Genomic DNA, 20,030 nt, shown 5'->3' on the forward strand with positions numbered 1-20,030 from the left:
GATAAACAGAAAATGTCCAAAAGGCTTGAGCTCCTGTACCACCCCGCGGGGAGAGGAAGTGGAGCTTGGATAGTCTCAGACCCCCAGTAGTGTACACCGCTTCAGTGCTGATCCTTTGAATGCTGACACGCTCTGGAATCTGGGCAAGACAGCCAGAGGCTCGGGTTCTAAATATGTCTGCAGGGACGCATATTCTTCTATGCATATAGAGATTGAAGTGATTGGCATTCTCAGGCTAGAAAAGTGACAACAAGTCCTCGCTCGTCTTCTTTCCGCCAGAGTTGTCAAGTTGCTGTTTAGGGGGTGGGGGCTGCGACTGAGAAAGATCCATCGAAGCGAAGCCGTTCAGGATGTCACTATCAGTCATTCCGCCGAATGCAGACGTTGCCGACGGCACAGTTGAAGATGATTCATTGCCAAACACGCCAAGTAGGTCATCCATGTTATTGGCCGCAGCAGGCTGACTGACGGTCGGTGAAGCCACCCTTTGCGGTGTCCCTGCAAGCCCTTCCAAGCCTGAGAGACCGTCCGAGGGCTTTTCCGATGCCGATGCAGGTGCGGCACCATCAAAATCGATGTCGAGGAGGTTTTCAATGTTGTTTTGTGCTTCGGGAGCCTTACCCTGGACTGCTGCCGCTGCTGCCGCCGCTGCTAACGGATTTTCGCGGGCATTTTGCATTTGTTCTTCGATTGCAGCTTGTTGTACCGCATCGGCCCCAAAGCGGCCTTGGCCCACGAACTGCTCTGGTGGTTTGTGATAGACTGAAGCTAATGTCGAGAGCTCGCCGAGCAACCTTTCGAGGAGTGCTGGTGGCAAGGATTGGATTGTGGTGGTTATGGGTGGCTTTTCTGAGAGGATGATGTTCTTGGGAGCGTTTTGGTCGCTTGTGTTGGAGAGGAGCCGCCAGTATACATAAGCTCGATCGCGAATGTCGGGATTATCGCTTTCGGCAGTTGCAGCATTGAGAACCTTCTGGACGAGACCTTGGGCGGCTTGTGGTCGCTTCAAGAACAGCTTGACCACCGCGGTGAGGATCTGAAGCTGGGTCTGGTTGATTGTCAGTGATCTGTGTTGAGAGGGAACCCAGTAAACCTACCTGTGTAAACTCTTCGGCAAACCCATCCACAAACCCGCCAAGGATGTCGCCAGCATTGCTGATTTTTTCAGCATACTCTCCAACAATCCAGATCAGAGACCCTCGCGCATTGGGTTCATCCAGCTCATCGATACATTTGCATAATGTTGGGATGATTCCTTCATAACCTGGGTATTTCCGGAAAATATCCTTGATCACAACAATCACTTCTTGTACCACATAGTTGACTTTTGTGTTGATGAGGTCCAGCAGGGCATTGACACAACGTTCACTGGCACTTTCGATCTTGATGGCAACTTGTCCAATGGCCTTGACGGCTCGACGCACAAAATCCATGTCTACTTCCAAGGCATATTCCTTCAGTTCGGCCAGTAGTTGATCCACGTTTGCCTCGTTTGCTATACGGACCATTATTTCGAGTTTTTGAAACTTGACATAAGGCGGATCGTTGTATTTGCAGAAAAAGACTCGAATTTCTTTGCTGAGAATATCGGGTTGCTTCTGCAGGAGGAGGTCGATATTGCGGAGAGCCACGTACTGCACTTCCGGCGCAGAAGATACTAGCGTGACCAAGGGAGGTGCCATCTTCTTCAGATAGGACTGCTGCGTTTCCAATGGAAGATATCTCATATGCAGGAAAACCGCCTTGACGGCAGCGACGACCACACTCGAGTTGACATGCTGAAACTGCGGCGCCACTCTTTCGCATATGTGCTCGGCCTCTTTGACATCCTGCGCCTTGTATTCTGCCAATGTACTCAGGATCGTGACACGACCCCATTCCGTACACTCATTCAGAGCCATCAGGAGTTTCTTCAATGTGTTGGGTGTGATGTGTAGGGCGTTCGTGTCGGGCGCCGACTCGTTGATTTCGGCAAGTGCTTGCACGGAATTGGCTACCACCATCGGGTTCGGGTCACCAATCATCTCTTGCAGTGTTTCCAGGAAGCCATTTTCGAGGCACATGGCAGGGTTGAGATCGAACAGTTTTGCGACGCAGATCGCGGCAGTCTTTCGAACATAGGGTGATTCGTCTCGGAGTGTCTTTCGTAGTGGTTCTTCCATGTAGTCGATCATTTTGTCAACTCTTATGCATCCCATTGTTCGGATTGCCAGTGCGCGGATGAGGGGATTGGGATCTTCGGAATCTTGTACAAAGGTGTTGACAGCGAGGATACAGAGGTCAGGGTGTGATTTCGCATAGTTCCTGTGGTCGTAATCAGCAATCTGGAGAAGTCGGTCGAGTTCCGGCGCACTGACATCAAGTACAAGTAGACCAGTTTCTTCTGGTCGAGGTCAGAGGTCGCAATGTTTTTGAGGACGTCCGGAAAAAGTGCGGAAACATCTTTGCCCAATGTCATGGCCATGATAGTCTTTTGAATGGCCTCTTTCCTAAATCAAGACATGAGACTCTCGTGCAGGCTACATCACCTTAGGTCAGGCTCACCGTTCGTAGGCATATTGAGATCTGGTATTACTCAGTTAGCCCAACCATTTGAACAAGTGTTGGAACACATACACAAGACCAGCTCGCAATTCAAAAGTCTCCCCTTTCTTTGGAGGCGCAAAGGCGTTCCTCACCCTGTTCATCGCCATCTTGTTCGGGCTTGAGTGGGACGCGGAATGTGAACGAACGATTGAAACGGGGTGGCTGATATTGAGTGGCTACCCTGCCATCTCACGAGGCTGCTCGATCCATGAGTTTGTAAGATTCAGAGTCTCTTCAAGCAGGGTTCTAGTGGCAGTGGAAAAGTATTGACAGCTGACACAATGCGGGCGGGTGGAGGAAAGACAGCGTCAACAGATGATCTGGCACATTTCACGGAGTCTAGGAGTCTGAACCGCAGGCCGGGGGTTGCCAAGATGAGTTGCAACTACTCCGAACTCATTCCGCCACCAGGTCATGGGTGACGCTGCCCTATTCTCACCTGCGGCGCAGTTTGGCCTTTCACGCCTGCCTCGTAGGGCGGCACCATCTGTGCGTGTTCCTGAGTTGCACCTCGCTAGTTCTGGACAGTTGTATCACCCTTGATCGCCCGGGATCGCCCAACTATTTTCATTTTCACTTGCAAGCCTCAACGAGACGCATCAATTGGCAATATAATGGTATTGAATTCCCTGGATTCCAATCCATATTGTCCATACCCACCCACCGCAATTAATATTGACGGATTGTGAGTGTAGTCGTAGCAACATACACCACATCCTGAGACCAAGGCTGAACCCCTGCATCGTAGCACCTGACAAGAGAAAGTCTTCTTTCTCCAGGTTGGCGGGTCGTGACCGTTGCGTATCTTCTGTTTACTCCAACCTTAACGGACTCAACTTATTTTCGGGCGTCCACAACGGTTTCCAGATTCTCTATGGCAAGCCGTAATGTGCCTTGGCTCTGACTATAACACCATTCTTCAATCCAGACCGCCCATGCCGGTAGCGATCTCATTTGACGACCTCAAATACCTTGGAGGCGGCAAATCGGGCACTGTGTACGCGATCGACGACAAAACAGTCCTCAAGTCATATACAGACCCCTGCAACGGCGAGAATATCGTTGAATAGCAAGCATATGGCCGTCTAGGAGCACATCAGAATATTGCGAAATACCTAGGTGTTACTCCACGGTTCAATAGTTCTTGGACGTGGGCAGGTCCTCCGGAATGTATGTCAACAACCGGGTGCAGACCAAATACCACTACGAGGAAAGATTCGCTGGCTGAAGGATTTCGCAAATGGATTACAACACGTACACGAAAGGGGGATAATACACTGCGATGTCGGGTCTCAGAATGCCATCTTGGTACATGATTGGCTCAAGATAATTGACTTTGAAGGTTGCAGCATCGGTGGTGCTGAAGCGGATTCCTGTTACGAATGGTTCAGTTATCGACGATCAACGCCGAGCACAAGCATACAGACCGACATTTTCGAATTTGGATGCATGATCTACGAAGTCATGACTGGCCAGCTTTCTCATGAAGACCTCATGGCGAACGAGCATCGAGCACAGCTCGTCGAGCAACGATACGCCGAAGGCCAATTTCCTGATGTTGAAAGCCTGCCTTTGGGAGACTTGATACACGGATGTTGGCATGGCACTATCGATTCAATGCAAGAAGTGGTCGAGTTCCTAGAAGCGATGCCTTTATGAGAGATCAAAGCCCTACTCCGTCCCTGTACGATGTGGGCTTATCTGTTCCGAAGTCGTGATGGCGAGAGAAATCCCTAGGGTTTCAAACAGCACAGCTCACCACTCACTAACCCTATCTCTTCATCGGGCACAAGTCATAGATCACCTAGGGCGAAGTCCTTCCGATGTGCACATCCTGACATTCTAGCCAATTGGGCGCGGCTAGAGAGAGGGAGAGGGAGAGAGGCGATTTACGAGCGGTGCCGGGAACCAGGGGGCTCAAAGAACGCGCTGGAACAAATCATGTCCAACCTTTAGAGGTCCAGACACACGTGGGATGCAAATATTGACGACTTGGTTGGCTTTACTATTGCTGCGGACCTGGTGCATCCTCATTAATCGAATATGCCAGCAGATCCAAAGAGGACCCCGCCCAAACTGGTCGTTCAAATTCTTCCACGTTTCCAATCTCCAGAGGACGTCGGCCCTCCAACTCTGAGTCCGATCTTGTTGGAATCACGGCACAGCTGAACTGTATGGGGAGGAACTTTACCCTGGCGCCAATTTTCGTCAGATTTATCTGCTCGCCCACTCTGAGGAGGACTGTCCGACGAGGATCTCAGCCCTACCACACGAATTAGTCTGACTTTCTTAGAAAAGTTCATTGTGAGATCAAGCCAGACAAGGATCTTGCACAGGGGCTTCAACATCTCGTATCGCTTCTCGTTGCAGGAATGCCCGGTTTGTGACCTTCTAGATGTTTCATGGCGGTGAACTCAGTGTAGTCTGCGCTGCGAGTAATGATCTTCAGCGCAATGTCACCATGGCATTTGATGACGACATTGTCGTCCGGCACATGAACCGTAACGCGAAGCGAGTCGTTATGATCATGTTCAGCGCCCTTGTAGTCTTTGAGAGGAGACTTTTCGCCTTTCTTGGCTGCCAAGCGCTCTGAATAGGTTTTTGGGGGAACGGTTGTAATATCTGCGGTTCCATCCCTTGACAGGACACCCCGAATTTTTTGAAAGACCTGGAGGTTAAAACGTTTAGCTTCACAAGTATCGGTTTGTTCTTCAGCACAGGGTCGCTTCTGCTGCAGGGATGACATCTGGTCGAGAGATACCTAGATAGTAGCACTCTCCACAACATACAAGTAACCGTTAATAGGGAAGTAAAAGCTTCACCCCAATACAGTAATTTGTCGCCAAGAGCTTTGGCTCCCCCCACAACAAGGCGCTGTATATGAGCATCTGGGGAGATCAATCCCAAAACAAGGCTAGTGATATCTGGGGAAGGTGATGCGAAAGCTTCGAGAAATATCTTTGTGATCTTAACAACCATACGACCTCCGCAGTTTCTAGCTAATTTTCCTTGAAATGTGCCTGGGCCCAGACAAAGACGGTAAGGACACTTTTTCGTTGGAGAGAATAGCCGAAGATCTTCCGCGAAGACTTGATGCATGAGTTCTGAACTTGTGTTTGTTTGCCTGCGCCCGAGGATCAATAGCCTCTATCGAACGCCAACATCCAACCAGGTTTGCCGTAGGAGCGGCCTTGCTCACGATAACCAAAAAATCATTCTTCCGAGGATTCTTCCCCGCCTCACTCCTCCTAGAATAGCAAGGCCGCATGAAATTCCAAGATGAATCGTTCCCACGTGGCGACTTATCGCAACGCGGGGTGATGCTTGGCGAGCTGAGCGCCAGGCACCCACCAGGCACCCACCAGGCAGCCCGGCAGCCAGGTTTCATGCTTCATCTCAATGGCGATGATTGGTCACGATGACTTGGGTCAGAACTCCTTCAACACCCCCAATGCTCGCTGTTAAGGAGAGCAATCATTTTCCTTTGCTTTGAACGCTGGCATCCCTTCCAACTGCTATCGTGGGAATCAACCTTTCGTGGCCAATGCAACTCTCTGAAGTCTTGGGCAGGTAGTTTCTGTATCACGACCAAGGGCGGCGCAAATGCGAGCAGCTTCAACGGCGGTGGAAGGTAGCCCACGATATAAACCGACATCTGTTACTCCTCGTCCACAAAATACTGTCGTGTGCACGCAAATCTACCACTCGAATTTTTCGGGGGAGAAACCCTGACTGATCCCCCCTTCACGGCATAGAATCTTCTTCTCTCCTTTGTCCCCTTTTCCAGAAATGTCCCTCTTGCAGCACGCCGTCAAGATCATCCCCTTCTTCACCTCCCCCCACCTCCCCTCTCTTTTGACCTTTTACAAAACCTACTTTCCGGACTTTACCATCTCCCCACACCCGACCGATGCGACAGACCCGACGTTCGCGTCCATCTGGACGGGACCCGGGGCCGCGGCCAACATATACATCATCCAGGACGAGAAGCGAGCAAGGGGCAGCTGCATGATCATGATCGACTCGGTGGCTGCGCTGGAGGAACTCTACGCACGGCTCGTGGCGCAGGGGTTGTTGCGGCCTTCTTCAGACGCGGCTGCGTGGACGGGGATCCCTGTGTCGGTGTCCACACCGATATTGGTCCACCCGCAACAGACTCGCCTGGGACCGTGTCAGGACAAACCATGGGGATATCGCCAGTTCGACCTCGTCGATCTGCACGGCAATTTGATCGTCTTCTTTGCGTTTCTGGGCGAGTAAAAGGAGTCCCAAAGGAGATTCTTGGACACGACTGGCGGGGCTAGGCGCGGCGTTTGTCGGGCCGCATCGTGCATCATGCGAGCATGGTCAAAGTGGAATGGAATGAAATGGAGTGAGCGAGAGAGAGAGTATGTACTAATGTACTATGTAGGGTCAATGCAAGAGAGGCGGGGTTCTGAATACCAAAGGTCAAAGAGGATGCGATGGGTGGGGGAAGGATTGAGGATATAAAAAAAGGGGTGGACAGATGGATGGGATCACAAAATATAGGAGACGCTCGGAGCTAATAGGGTTGAAATGACAGAGGACAGAGGACACGACATATAGGTAGAGAGAGTATAACAGGTAGGAGAAGACATGTTGTCTCATTGATATGATGTCAATATGAACATCGTGGTGCATATAGGGAGGGGGCTTGCTTGCTTGCTTGTTGGAGACTCTTGCTTGATCTATCTATATCTATAGATATGTAGCTCGCCTCGCCCTCGCCTCAACTCAACCCGGGGCGGCAAGGCGTCAAGGCGTCAGGGCGTCAGGGCGTCAGGGCGTCAGGGTGTGTTAAGAGGAGCAAACAGAACATCTTTTGGAGTACGAGACCCAAGGATCCTGCTAGCACCTCTCACTCTTCGCTCTTCACTCCTCACTTCTCAATTTCGATACCCCTATCTAAATCCTCCTCTTCCTCCGGCTTCACTCACCTCTTCTTCAACGTACAGATGACCCCGTCCTGCTGGACGAACCAGTGATTACACGTCCGCCACTCCCTCTCGGGGTACGTCAGCTCGACGTCAAACTGCCTGAGCAGCTCGGGGACGACCTTGTGGATCTCCATCCAGGAGATGTTGCGGCCGATGCACTTGCGGCTGCCGGCGCCAAAGTTCAGTTCCCAGATGTTGTCCATCTCCTTGAGCTGGGCCTCGGGCGCGGTCAGCCACCGGTCCGGGTTGAAGACGTCGGGGTCGCAACCGAAGACGGCCGACCGGTTCGTGACCCACGGGTTGATGCCGACGATCGTGCCCGCGGGGATGTGGTGACCGTGGACGGTGAGGCCTTCGGCCGGGACGTGGCGCTCCATGAGCAGGCCGACGGAGGGGTGGAGACGCATGGATTCCTTGACGACGGCGCCGAGGTAGGGCAGCACCGTGGTGGCTTCCTTGAAGGTGATGGGGTGGCTGAGTCGGCCCTGTTTATCCGCGCTGTCGATCTCATCGACCAGGCGGGCCATGCACGCGGGGTGGCGGCAGAGGAAATAGACAATGGCGCGGAGGGCGATGGCTGTCGTGTCGCTGCCGGCAAAGACGTTGGTCGACAGGTGGACGACGATATCCCGCGTGCTCATCTTGAGGGGATCCGACGACTTGACATAGGCCCAGCGACTCAGCATGTCACGGCCCTCGACGTCCGCGTTGATCAGCTCGCCGTCTCGTTTGATGCTGGCCCGGCCGTTGATCGCCTTGAGGGTGAAGACCAGCACTTGGTTCCACGTCTCCATGGCGGGCATGAGCAGGGTGAACAGCGGGTTGCCCAGGAGAGCGTGGTGCAGTTCAGGCACCTGGCCACAGAGTGCTGCGTACGTGAGCATGCCTTCGATCGCTTTCATCATACCCTGCGCTGACGGTCAGTAAGGGTCCCCCCCCAAAAGGTCCATGTAGCGACACTCACATCGACATCTGTACCCTGCTCAAGAAACCCAAGCTTGCTCGCGAACGTGACCTCTCCGACGACATCAAAGGCAAAGTATTGGAGCCAGGCACCGAGGTCCACCGGTTCTCTCTTGGACGCAAATTCATTGAGGCGATCCATGAACAGAGTGACGCAGGAGTCGATGGCTGCCTCTGACTGCAACAGGTTCGGCATGCTATACGCGGCTCCGATCTTGCGCTTCTCAATGCGATGGTATTCTGGGTCGCGGGTCGAGAAGAGGTTCATCTCTGGCTTTTTCTTCCACGAGACACACTGGATCGGATAAAAGGCGGACTTTGTGAAGTTTTCCTTGATCCCGTAGATGACGGGTATCAGTGAAGGGTCGGAGATGGACACATGGTTGGGCCCAATGCGGACCACGGGACCGTACTTCCTGTGGAGGTCGATGGCCGTCATGTGAGCTTGTCCTTTGTAGACATCATACAGCCTCCACAGCTTGGAGTAGGCCGCCACTGGAGGGCCGGGAATGCTTCTGAGTCCCGGTCTGAACTTGTTGTAGAGCAACGAGACAACCAGCAGGCCCACGACCAAGAGAACTGGGTAGGTAGCAACAACATGCTTGGTAGAAGAAATGAGACTGGTGGGAGTAGTCGACGCCATGTGTTCAGGTGGCATTTTTTGAGTCCTGTAGAAGAGAAGAAACAGGAACCAGAAGTGCTGGATCGTCGTTCTCATCCGAGAGAGGGCTCCTGGTGACTTCCTTTTGTATTGTTTCTGCCTCCCTCTTCCAATTCTCCTTCGGATAATGCACCAGTGGCAATGCCCCAGAAACACTGCCTCCATGTTTCCATCTCGTCCGTCTGTTCAAATCTTAATGTTGGTGATTGGCCGTGGATGGAAATCAACGCCCGCGGATTGGAGCATTTGGCTGAACCTTGGCCAGGCTAGGCGAGAGGCTGTCCCCTCAACTCAGATCCGGGGCCCCCCCTTCTCCGGCGACGAGTAGCGGTGCAGGAGTTGTGAGAAACATCAAACGAGGAGAGTTGGAAGAGCCATCGCGTGAGTGGCATGCTTGCGGGTCTGCAGCAAAAAGCATAGACACCTGTGGGTTTCTTGGAGCAACTTCGACGAATCTGATCAAAGGGCCAAGACGACGCCTCCATTCACCCGACTCGTTGAATGCTGTGCGAGCCGCACAATGATCCACTGCGCGTGTCATGGTACGATCTTTGCCAGACAAGACCAGAACTTGGGTAAAAGGTCCACAGCCCCGGATCCGAGGCAAGACTTTACAATAACCGGTTGTCGGAAGATGTAATCGAACTTGAAGTACATCCACGTGGAGAGAGCGAGCCAGCTCTGAATCCTTACCTAGTGGTGCTGGTATAGCACGGGTTGGAGTTGCAGGAACAAGACCAAATTGAACTTGATGTCTGAAGCTGAAGACGCTGGCTCATATATCAATTAAATGCAGACTTTGCTGGATAGAACCGCTACCACACCTCTGCAGGACAACGTCAACTGTGGCTCCGTACGACCCGAACCTACTCGAATGTGGGCACAGGAAGGCTCAAAAAGATAGGAGGAGGGCACTCTTCCCCAGTTACCCTGATCAGCACGAGGCTCGGGAGGAACCATGAGTGCTATGCGGGTGGTTTCTCGTAGGCCGAAGAATATGCAGTTTTTTTTGCCATTTTCACATCCATCTCCCTTATGGCGATGTCGTCGTATCTTTCGGTGCTCTGGAGCGTCCCATTTGTCGTGGGCACTCCATTCTTGGTCGTTACAACGCAATGGCGGCAAAAGTCCAGCAGTGGGAATGAAGTGGTGTCGGGGACATGGCTGAATCTCTTGGTCAAAACTCCGCCTCCCAGTGCCAAAAAGCACAATATCAATACAAACCCGCTCAGGATCACGTAGGCGATAACAGACGCCAGTCCCACGACAATCTGATTTCTGCTGACGGTGAAGTAAACAGGGCTGTTGCGTTTGAGTCCGGCGGGAAGATTGATGTTGTCGTAGTTGGTCAAGAGGATATTGCTCGGTAGCTCCGAGACCGCCTGCCGTTCAATGTAGCCTGTCTGGCAAAAGTAGACGGGTATTGCCAGCAGTGCCTGTAGCGCATTGACCGCCCTGGTCTGAAGGGCCGGACTATGTGGAGAGAGTTCGGTAATCGAGTTCAGCATCGAGGCGATCATGGCTGGGAACATGAATTTACCGGCTCCCAGCCCCAGGATTTCCAGAGTGGTCGACGTGGTAAGATCTGTGGAATTCGCGAGGCCCAAGAAATTGTCCCATGCTCCTAATAGATCCGCCGACTGGAGTGGTGCCACTGTCTCTGGCAGTGTGCTGAACTCGTGGGAGATGATAGTGCCATTGAGTCTCGAATATGCAATCTTGGCCTGGCGGAAAGTTGAGGATAGCCTTGTGGTCCAAGCCGGGGTGGAATTCCATGTCGACTCCTTGCCACAGCTCCCAGTGAGGGTGTCTGCATAGCTGCAGCTTGATATTCCTACCGAAATGTCAGACAGTGACCATATCAAATTGCAAGCACAACAGAACCTAGCTTCACTTACTGGCCTCTATTTGACTGGGGCCGACGTTTTTTGCACAAAGCCTGAAAGCCCCCAGTGTAGATCCCACGGCTTCGGTGTAATACGTCCGACATTCTGTGCCAGTTTCAAACACCCACTTTTGGTCTCCCTCCGTGAAGCGAAGAACATAGCCTTGGTGGTCCTCGACGAGCCAGGTGTCGGCTCGGGGATGAGCATCTGTTGTTATCTGTGCAGCTATCTCCTCCTGTCCTGCTACGAGGTAGATAGCTCGCTCACACGTTTTTTCACCACGCACAGTAACCGAAGGGGAGCAAGCTCTTCTGCGATCGACATCTGAGATGTCTACCGCATGTGTGGGATCGTCCAGAAACTGGCTGAAAGACGCTCCGAGGAGGATATCGGTAAAGGGGGACAACGTGACGGCGACGCTCGTGTTCAAGGATCCAAGCCCGAATCCCAGGGGCGCGACTGTCTGGCCCACCTTGTCGAATCTGAGGACTGTTCCCACCTCGCCTGCAGAGCGTCAGTGATATTCGACTCGAAAAAGTTCAGAGGAGATGACTCACTCATGATCAAGACTCCCAATATCGGCAACGAGGCCACAGCAAGCAGCCTGAGGGCTCCCCAGAACCTTGTCCCAACTCTGAAGTTTGGCCCAGCAGTGATTTGTATCAGTCCCAATATTCCAGTCCCCTGTTGAAGACACAGGAACTCGGCTAGCGGAATGCCGCCCTCGCGCACGGTCAAAAGCCATTGCAGCAGCTCAAATGCAGAGGCCACGGTAATAGCAAGGAGGAAACCCGTCACTTCAGACAAGGCTCGGAGAACGAAAATGGCGTTGCTCGGAGACGAGTTGATAAAGTCGCTCTTCCACAGACCCGGTCTAAGGGCGTACAACGCTGTCAGCACGAGCATTATGACAGTGAGACATGCCGGAATCCATGCAAGAGCAATTTCCTTTCTCTTAGTCGCAGTCGGGACAACACCAGGACCAGCGTCTGTTTTTGCATTGTGACTTGCTGAACTCGAGGCTGTTTCTATCACTGTATGTCCGTTGCCATCTTTCTTGTCGACGTGTGGAACTTGGGCTTCGCCGGCCTTTGCAGACGACGGAGTCTGGTCTGTCGCCGTGGATACTAGTATCGAAGGGAGATGAGCCTGCGCGTTATCCTGCAACGAAGAATTCCGACCTGAGTCGTGAGACCTGGGTCGCTCAGATAATGCCATGTTCCCGTCTCTGCTCTGCTAAAGAGGCAGGTGAGAGAGCATGCATGGTCATAAAGATTGGGCATCAACTTGCAAGATGGAAACTTTGTACATGACATGGTGGTCTAAGAGGTCTTCCAACTGTCAGGCTGAACCATGTAGGCTGGACAAAGACACGGCACAAAAAGAGCCAAGGGGTAGGACTAGTTGTGGAAAATACGAGGTTGAGAGGTGTCACTGGCCCGTGTTGCTGCCAGCATGTGCGTGGTGGAAGTTTGCTGTCTCGTATTCGCCAAAATGGGGACCTATGAGGCTGAGAGGTTGATGAAAAGGGCCCTGTTCTCGACCGTTCTCGATGCAAAACGGCCCAGCCACTTTCAAATAGTCGCACAAACCTCCCCTGTTTGTCTATTTGTTGAGCTGGATACGAAGTGATTGCACCTGCCCGCCACGTACAGTGGCTGCATAGATATCTCGCCCCTTCGCCTCCATGGTTAGAAGATCTGGAGGATAATATGGTAGCACGTTGCCATCTCGTTGACGAGCCTATCGTTGTTACTATTACTAGTATGCATCATCCCCCATCTGCGTGACTTTCATTACCCCCCAGCTCAGCTTGAGCCTGCGACAGCCATGTCAATAGCCTTTACGCTGTTGTTGATGCTCGGTTCAGCCGTTGCCATCACTCAGGCTCCCAAGCTTCCTCCTTCTCTTCTCGTCCGACAAGATGGGGATCTCGCATCTTGCCAACTGGTGAACAGCATTGCAGCAGCATGCTCTGCCAGTACCAGCAACCTATTCGATCAAGGCTTCAGCGTTGCCGCTTCCTGCCTCTGTTACTCGGGATCGATATATCAGCCTTCAATCTATGATGCAGCCATCGAAACATGTCTCGCCTATCTGTCGACAGCCTCTCCACCACTGTACACATCACTTGCTGGGAGTGGCCAGACAGGAAGTCCATGTGCTTCGGTCGGTGATGTTCGTACCAACACGGCCATCGACTCCAACCTCATTTCCTGCTCGTCGTGGTACAGCATGGAAGCCTCTTGCTCCAGCGACAACATCAACGCGTCACCCCCGCCATTTTCGATTCAAGCCAGTTGTCTGTGCTATACGAGTTCAGTCTTCGCTCCATCCGTCTTCGACGGCTACTGGGACGGCTGTCTAGAGTACTACAAGACGGCCTCCTCGGCTTATTACTACGAAACCCTGTCTTCACCAGGGAAGAATTTGAATACGCCTTGTGCGAGAGTAGGAAATGTCAGGACGTCGACTGAAGACGGTTCGAGCTCCGCCTCTCCGGGCCAAACGATCTCTACAACACCGACTGCGACAGCAACTACTACGGACGCCGGTGGTGCTAGTAGCACAAGCGGTAATGGACCCGTTCAGACAGAAACAGGAGAGAGTGCATCGAGCCCTGTAGTAGCTGTGCCCGGTGCTTGGTGGCTCCTTTTGCCAATGATGTCGCCGTTAGTGTTCTTCCAGGTGGCTGATCTGCGTGCTCTCATGCTATGATTGCGGATTGACAGTCCACGGTCATATGGTCCGGTACGTACAGTTCTACTACCACCAGTGTCAGTAGTCCTGTTTGGGACCATCCCAAAATTTCAACGTTTCTTGGTTTCCCCTATGATCTGTCAAATTTTGTCCAAATAAATTGTTGAACCAGATAAGGACGGAGTTCGAGACCGATTCAACCCAAGTTTAGACTGAGTTGAACCTGGGCTCCGAGACTTGGCCACAACCGACTTTGGCGCTTAAACCGTTGATCGGGCAGGCCCGGGCCAGCGCAGCTTGATCTGAGTTGACCGACTCTCAACCTGCACTGAATCACTTTTAGGAATCTACCGCATACGGAAGATGTTCAAGGGGAAAAGAACTTCATGTAGCCTAAATGAGAAGTGTCCAACATAGTGTGAGAAGATGGAATCGTTTCCGAAATAGGAAAGAAGCTGGATGCAACGAAATAGGAAAGTCACCTGGGCAGTTGTGGTGCGGTCATGGGGCATGAATGCAGCTAGTCCACTTTGGTCGAATTTAGTGACACGCTTTGCGAGGGTTCACAAGTTTCATTTGCCCCCATTCTATTTGATAGAATTGTATGCAAAGTTGTAGCCACTGCTTGTCGTACTTTACTGCCGATCAAGTCAAGTAGTACCTCTCATGAGCTGCTGAGCGATAGTACCATACCATGGCCTTCTCCTCTCGACTTCCCAAGTTTGTTGAAAGGGGAAAATAATGGCTTTGAGGATTCTCTGAGAGGTACTCAGTACTAGTACTGGGGTCTCCAGAGCGTCCACCACGGATTGCGCTGATTCTGGTCCACATCTGCATCGTTTCCAGCATGAATGACTCAGTTCGGATGTGGCCTGAAATCAAGACAGAGGTGACTCGGACTGTAGATAGGAGAAACTTGAATCTTCCAAATGGGTGTGTGATCTTGTAAGGCAGGGACCAGTAGGAATTTTAGGAAGGCAATCCTACTTCTATACTGAGGTAGTAGTACTTAGTACGCCTACAATCGCTTATTTCTGTGTGACACTGTTGGCTTTTCAGACTATTCTCTTCCATTAGAGGTCATCTTAGTACCTCCTCCTGAATCGGAATGGCTACTATCAATACTAGTACTACTAGTAGTAAAGATGCCGGACGACACACTATAGCTGGTATATAAACAGACATTATTTCTCAACTTCAATGCGCCCGACCGGATGAGGCAGGAAAACGTGTGAGTACTAAGCAGTAGTAAGTACTACTACTATAGTTGCTCTATCAAATGGATGAATTCAATACTGCTCTGATGCAGCAGCAGCTCCGATGCGGTTTTGAAACGGTTTTGATGTTGTATAGATAGATGTGGTTTTGATGCACATTGATGCGTCGTTAAAACCTTGATGCTGTGTCGATGTGCATCAGACGTAGCATCAAAACTGCAGCAAGACTGCCGCATGAGAGTAGTATCAGAGTAGTATCAAAATCGTGTCTGTACAGCATCAAACAACTAGTAGGGGCGTGAAATTCAGTACCTAGTATTCTTCTGATGCTATGAAATGCTATAGATCTTGCTAATTATTGTGTTTCTTTGAATCCCACCTCCTACATCTCGGATATTCCACTGGCAGCTCCACGCGATGACGTGCGGGGACAGATTGTCGGGACGTCTTCGATTCGTTACTACGGGGGTTTCTTTTCGATCGGCAGACTTTCCCCCTTACGTTCACGTGGCTTCGGCTCGTCAGTGGAATTGATCGATTGGCTGTCCCGCAGAAGAGATAGAGAGTGGAAACGCAGATAAGGATCTTAAGGAAACCTCAGGTATTGTGATACTGAATATTCTTTCTCATGTGTGTTACATACACAGCATTTTCAGTCTTTACAGCTCAATAGGCCGTCTATTTCTACTACTATACAACACGAACTCTAGGCAATCGGCACGATGCCGATCCGACCAGGTCGCACTTCGCTCGCGCCGCCTGGTGATAGTGACTTGGTCATGACGCTACGAATGGTGAAATCTGATATCTCCTTGGACACTTCGGAGCGCAGTTCGATTGGTATCCTCCCACCGATGTTTGGAAAATCCCGCGCGACCCCTGTGGCTGACCAGCCCTTTTGCCTCTAGATTGCAAAACGTGTTGGAAACGGCGCGTGGTATGCGATCGGACGATGCCTTCTTGTTGGAAGTGCAGGAAGAAGGAACTAAAGTGCCCAGGCTATCGACCATCCACCAACTTCAACTGGACTAAGCCTCTTACTCCCAAGACGTCGTTGAACCGTTCAAAGGGCCAGCAACCCATGACAGAGACCGACTGTGGCCAGTCAAATGGAACAACACCCGAATCAGTTACGCTCGAATTTGGAACAGTCTCCAGTGCGATCCCCTGGTCCGGGTCCCCTTACCTTTTGGCGTCGCCAGGCGCAGTGCCCGTATTCAAATCGCAACATGCTCGCTACTTGTTGGACTACTATTGCAATTCTGTGTCGATGAAACTCCCTTGGGTTGACCTCGAAGACAATCCATGGAGGACGACGGTTGTTTCGGCCGCTCTCAATTCCGACTTTCTCCTCAACACGATCCTTTCCATGGCAACAGAAGACGTCGCGTGGGCGACATCAGAACAGATTTTAGCTGCGGAGCTCAAGCAGCAAGCGGAGAGGTATCGGACGCGGGCTTTGGGGCTGCTTTCGCAACAGCTGGCATTGGACATTGCAAGTCAGAACGTCCGGACACTCCATTCCGAAAAAACAGTCCAGGTCCTGGCTACGGTCCTCTTACTCTGCAACTGGGATATGAGAAAGCCGGACTCGAGTATCTGGAGACTGCACCTCAAAGCTGCTCATACACTGATTCAATCATGTTCCTTCACAGAGACTGACCCCGCAGCCGGAATGGCCAGTTTCCTCGTGACGAAATGTGCTTCGCTCAGCGTATTTGGTTGCATGTCGAACTTTCGGGGTGGTTCCGACCACCCGCTGGACTACGTCTCGAGCTCGGATGGGTCCGAGTTCCTTCCATTCCTGCGCATACTGCAGAAAATCACACTGCAAAATAGACGACAGAAGAAGACCGTGGCAGCCTTGCAATTTGCCGACCCGGAATATTCTCGGGAAGGTTGTGTCGCGTTGACAAAGGACTTGCTCCAGGCGCGGCAAGAGACTTCCCGCTGGGTGTCGGGGAAGGCCAATATCTCTGCCTCAATGCGACATGATCTCGAGCAGGTGGGTCACATGTATTATCTCGCCGGGCTCATCTATGGCCATCAAGCGTTACAATTCAGCTGTTGTTCTCGAGAATGCGAGGTTTGGGGTTCCCAGATTACGGATGGCTGTGACGCGTTCCACCAGCTCCCTCTCTTCTCGCAGGACATTCTCTGGCCTCTCTTCATTGCAGGTACCACATTTGGCAACCGCGCCGAGTTGCAAGCGATACTGGCTACCAAGATCCAAGGTGTTACGACTCACTCCGGCCATCGGAATGCACTGCCCGCTCCAGGTCTCTTGAAACAATTCTGGACCTGGCAGACTGGAAGACGAGACAGCTGGATCGATTTCGCGGCCGAGTGGACACAGAAATGTGGCGACTTTGTCATCATCTAGCCCTCGTCCTTGGTAGATTGGATGAGATACTAGTACTTCACAGCACTCATTATGGGAGGGTCAAGCTAGACATTAACAATCCGGGATCGGATACTGCTCGTTGATCTCACTTATCCTTATTGCCCACCGTTCTCGACCCCGTAAGCCTTATCACCACTTTTACGGTCTCGAGGCGATTCATCGCGATGATAAATTTGATACATGGTCCTATGTATCATTACCACCCGTGACAAGAACAGAGCTATCGAGGTCCTTTCACCTAAACCTAATCAGGCTAGATTTTCTCAAGTCTCTGCCATATTCGGAAGAGCGACGCCGCGCTAGCAAGATATCCAACATCACAGCCGATCCGGCAGGGCATCCTTGCATAGACACAGAGAGCACTAGTATATCAACGGTTGAGTTGACCTGTGCCCGACACAGAAAGTTGACGATTGGGAGTCTATTGGGACCAGTCCGTTCTCATTTCCAGACAAAAGATCCCCCCGATAAGAGGTGCAAGGGCCTGTCCTGGGTCTGGCTATTCTTTGCCGCAAGGGGCACTTTTTTCCCCAGATGGAGGTGCAAATTGGGCAGATATGGAGAGGCGAAGTCACGGCAGCTCATAAGCGAAGAGTTTCTCCCGTGCACATGGGAGCCACACGGAAGGACCAGCGAAATAATGATCTCGACAGGGCGTGGCGATATGCCGGTGGTCACGTTCTCGTCCTTCCTCCATCATATCACCAGGCTGCGATGACCCCCAGGGCGATCCACAACTTTTACATCAAGGTCGCCGACGCGTCTCCTCTGCCTCCAGTGGTCCATAATTACCCAGCCGCCGTTTCGGATCATGGCCATTTTCCAACACCGGAACGTACTGGGCACGAAGTCCACCTGTGGCGACATGGGGAGGCTGGTACGGCCAACTTGGGCGATTGAACGTAGAAAAAAGAATTACTAAAGAGGCATTCTGTCATTTGACTGGATACAATAAAGTCTTAGCCACGACTAAAGAGAGTGGGTGGTTGTCGATCTCCAAGCTGCACGCAGTGCCAAAAGTGTCCTCAAGGCAGGTCCGTGGTGATGCCGTACGGGACACCTTCGTCCATCTCACGGCAGGTGATCTCGAGGTATTTGGTCTGCATCTCAACCCAAGCCCTCATACGTTCCTTGATCTCGTCCGCGGTCAGATTCCCCTTCTCGATCCTGTCCCTGATATCTTTGGCTCGAGCAGCCAACACGTCCATGCGATAGACGGTCCACTGCAGGTAAAGCTCCTCCAAGCGGCTGCTCCTGTTGGTGATGAACAAAGTGCTCGGGTCTGGGGCCAGGGGATCCTTCGCTTTGAAAGAGGTGACCATGGTGATTCGCTCTGTGGCCCCAAACGCCCTCAGGGCGATATGGTTGATGCACCCTCCCTGCATCATCACAGCCCAACCGATCCCGGGACCGAGCATCTTGATGACGGAGCCGTCCCCCTTTTCCAGTCCCGTCTCACCCCCCACCATCCCCGCGGGGTCCGAGAGCATACACACGCACACCCATGGATACGAGTCCACGTGCCAGTTACGAACCGAGGACAGTTGCTCCTTCTCGTTGGGGATCGAAGCCCTATCCACCAGGTTGGCATTCTTGGGTGGATAAGGCGGTGGAAGGACATCCCACAGATTTTCCTTGCCAGCCAACTCATCCAGCTGGACGTTGACATGTCCGATCTCGTAGTCGAACATGACCTGCAAGTCAATGCCTGCGGCCTGGGAGCAGGCGGCGATGACCTCGGGGCTGCGCCACACGGCGTCAACGAAGGGTGTGTCTTGCGAATAGCCTCGCATCTTGTACGTGCCGGATTTGATTTTCTGGCCGTGCTTGCGGACAACGGACTCCCGGAAGACATCCTTGCGCATCTCGACGACGCCCTCGAGGCTGAAGAGGGGAAACGGCTTGGTGATGGCGACGGGCGAGCAGGCATTTTCCTCGGAGAGCAGCAGTTCTCGCAAGGTGATGACCGACTCTGGAGGCTGGAATGCCATGTGACGAGCCGGGTCGAAGGTGATGGATGGCACCGGCTCCGCTTCCGACCTCAGCATCGTTGAGAGCTTAGAGTCCAGAAGGACCGGAGCAGAAATTGCGGTGACCATGGCGAGAGTGGCGATAGTAGCAAGAGTGAGTGAGTGGGTGAATGAGAGATGGAGAGATGGGGGAGAGACATACAGAGATAGAGACAGAGACAGACAGAGAAAGAGATATAGAGAGAGGATCCTCACGACCAACTATTCAAGACTATTCAGAGGCAAGGAGATAAGGGTCTGAAAGCGACCTAGCATACTTACTTGGAGTGGTTTTAACGCAGACAGTATCGGTATTGTCACGCCTGGTATCAGTGACCTCCACCGGATCGAGTGGGTGTGGATAACATGGCAAAAAACGGCATGATCTAGTCGGGTATCATGTGGATAAGCCTCTGACCTTATCTCTCCCGAAATCCTCATGGTAGCCAGGGGAAAAGTCACCCGCCGAGCTCAAAGGTATGGAACATCTTGTGCATAAAAGAAAACAAGATTCCTTGACCTCGACGAGATGAGCCGTGTCACTATACAACCTCATCATCCTCCTCCTCATCCTCCTCACCCAGCTCACCCGCTTCACTCGTTTCACCTACGTCCGTTGGACGTCTCGACGGCCTCAGCACGTTGC

The 20,030-nt window shown here is 52.1% G+C and overlaps 9 protein-coding genes across 9 annotated transcripts; 3 read left to right on the forward strand and 6 right to left on the reverse strand.

Moving 5' to 3' along the window:
- Positions 1–235: 235 nt before the first annotated feature.
- On the reverse strand, positions 236–2,693 carry AYO20_05894 (hypothetical protein; the record flags this gene model as incomplete). The annotated part of the gene is made up of 5 exons (XM_022644185.1): positions 236–1,048; positions 1,098–2,304; positions 2,358–2,489; positions 2,545–2,565; positions 2,617–2,693. 5 exons carry the CDS (start codon positions 2,691–2,693, stop codon positions 236–238), a joined length of 2,250 nt encoding a protein of 749 aa, XP_022499945.1.
- Positions 2,694–3,831: 1,138 nt separating this feature from the next.
- AYO20_05895 (hypothetical protein) lies at positions 3,832–4,188 on the reverse strand (the record flags this gene model as incomplete). The annotated part of the gene is made up of 2 exons (XM_022644186.1): positions 3,832–3,959; positions 4,014–4,188. The coding sequence occupies 2 exons, from the start codon at positions 4,186–4,188 to the stop codon at positions 3,832–3,834; spliced, it is 303 nt and encodes a 100-aa protein (XP_022499946.1).
- A 739-nt stretch (positions 4,189–4,927) lies between these two features.
- AYO20_05896 (hypothetical protein) lies at positions 4,928–5,332 on the reverse strand (the record flags this gene model as incomplete). Its single annotated transcript, XM_022644187.1, has 1 exon — positions 4,928–5,332. The coding sequence occupies one exon, from the start codon at positions 5,330–5,332 to the stop codon at positions 4,928–4,930; it is 405 nt and encodes a 134-aa protein (XP_022499947.1).
- A 1,043-nt stretch (positions 5,333–6,375) lies between these two features.
- AYO20_05897 (hypothetical protein) lies at positions 6,376–6,846 on the forward strand (the record flags this gene model as incomplete). Its single annotated transcript, XM_022644188.1, has 1 exon — positions 6,376–6,846. The coding sequence occupies one exon, from the start codon at positions 6,376–6,378 to the stop codon at positions 6,844–6,846; it is 471 nt and encodes a 156-aa protein (XP_022499948.1).
- A 694-nt stretch (positions 6,847–7,540) lies between these two features.
- AYO20_05898 (hypothetical protein) lies at positions 7,541–9,165 on the reverse strand (the record flags this gene model as incomplete). The annotated part of the gene is made up of 2 exons (XM_022644189.1): positions 7,541–8,452; positions 8,509–9,165. The coding sequence occupies 2 exons, from the start codon at positions 9,163–9,165 to the stop codon at positions 7,541–7,543; spliced, it is 1,569 nt and encodes a 522-aa protein (XP_022499949.1).
- Positions 9,166–10,133: 968 nt separating this feature from the next.
- AYO20_05899 (hypothetical protein) lies at positions 10,134–12,272 on the reverse strand (the record flags this gene model as incomplete). Its single annotated transcript, XM_022644190.1, has 4 exons — positions 10,134–11,002; positions 11,067–11,289; positions 11,341–11,558; positions 11,612–12,272. 4 exons carry the CDS (start codon positions 12,270–12,272, stop codon positions 10,134–10,136), a joined length of 1,971 nt encoding a protein of 656 aa, XP_022499950.1.
- A 612-nt stretch (positions 12,273–12,884) lies between these two features.
- Positions 12,885–13,772, forward strand: AYO20_05900 (hypothetical protein; the record flags this gene model as incomplete). The annotated part of the gene is made up of 1 exon (XM_022644191.1): positions 12,885–13,772. The coding sequence occupies one exon, from the start codon at positions 12,885–12,887 to the stop codon at positions 13,770–13,772; it is 888 nt and encodes a 295-aa protein (XP_022499951.1).
- Positions 13,773–15,923: 2,151 nt separating this feature from the next.
- Positions 15,924–17,354, forward strand: AYO20_05901 (hypothetical protein; the record flags this gene model as incomplete). The annotated part of the gene is made up of 1 exon (XM_022644192.1): positions 15,924–17,354. The coding sequence occupies one exon, from the start codon at positions 15,924–15,926 to the stop codon at positions 17,352–17,354; it is 1,431 nt and encodes a 476-aa protein (XP_022499952.1).
- A 1,046-nt stretch (positions 17,355–18,400) lies between these two features.
- On the reverse strand, positions 18,401–19,474 carry AYO20_05902 (hypothetical protein; the record flags this gene model as incomplete). Its single annotated transcript, XM_022644193.1, has 1 exon — positions 18,401–19,474. The coding sequence occupies one exon, from the start codon at positions 19,472–19,474 to the stop codon at positions 18,401–18,403; it is 1,074 nt and encodes a 357-aa protein (XP_022499953.1).
- Between the last annotated feature and the right edge of the window lie 556 nt (positions 19,475–20,030).

The sequence above is a fragment of the Fonsecaea nubica genome (genome assembly GCF_001646965.1).
Source record: "Fonsecaea nubica strain CBS 269.64 chromosome Unknown Scaff35, whole genome shotgun sequence".
NCBI classification, from domain to species: Eukaryota; Fungi; Ascomycota; class Eurotiomycetes; order Chaetothyriales; family Herpotrichiellaceae; genus Fonsecaea; species Fonsecaea nubica.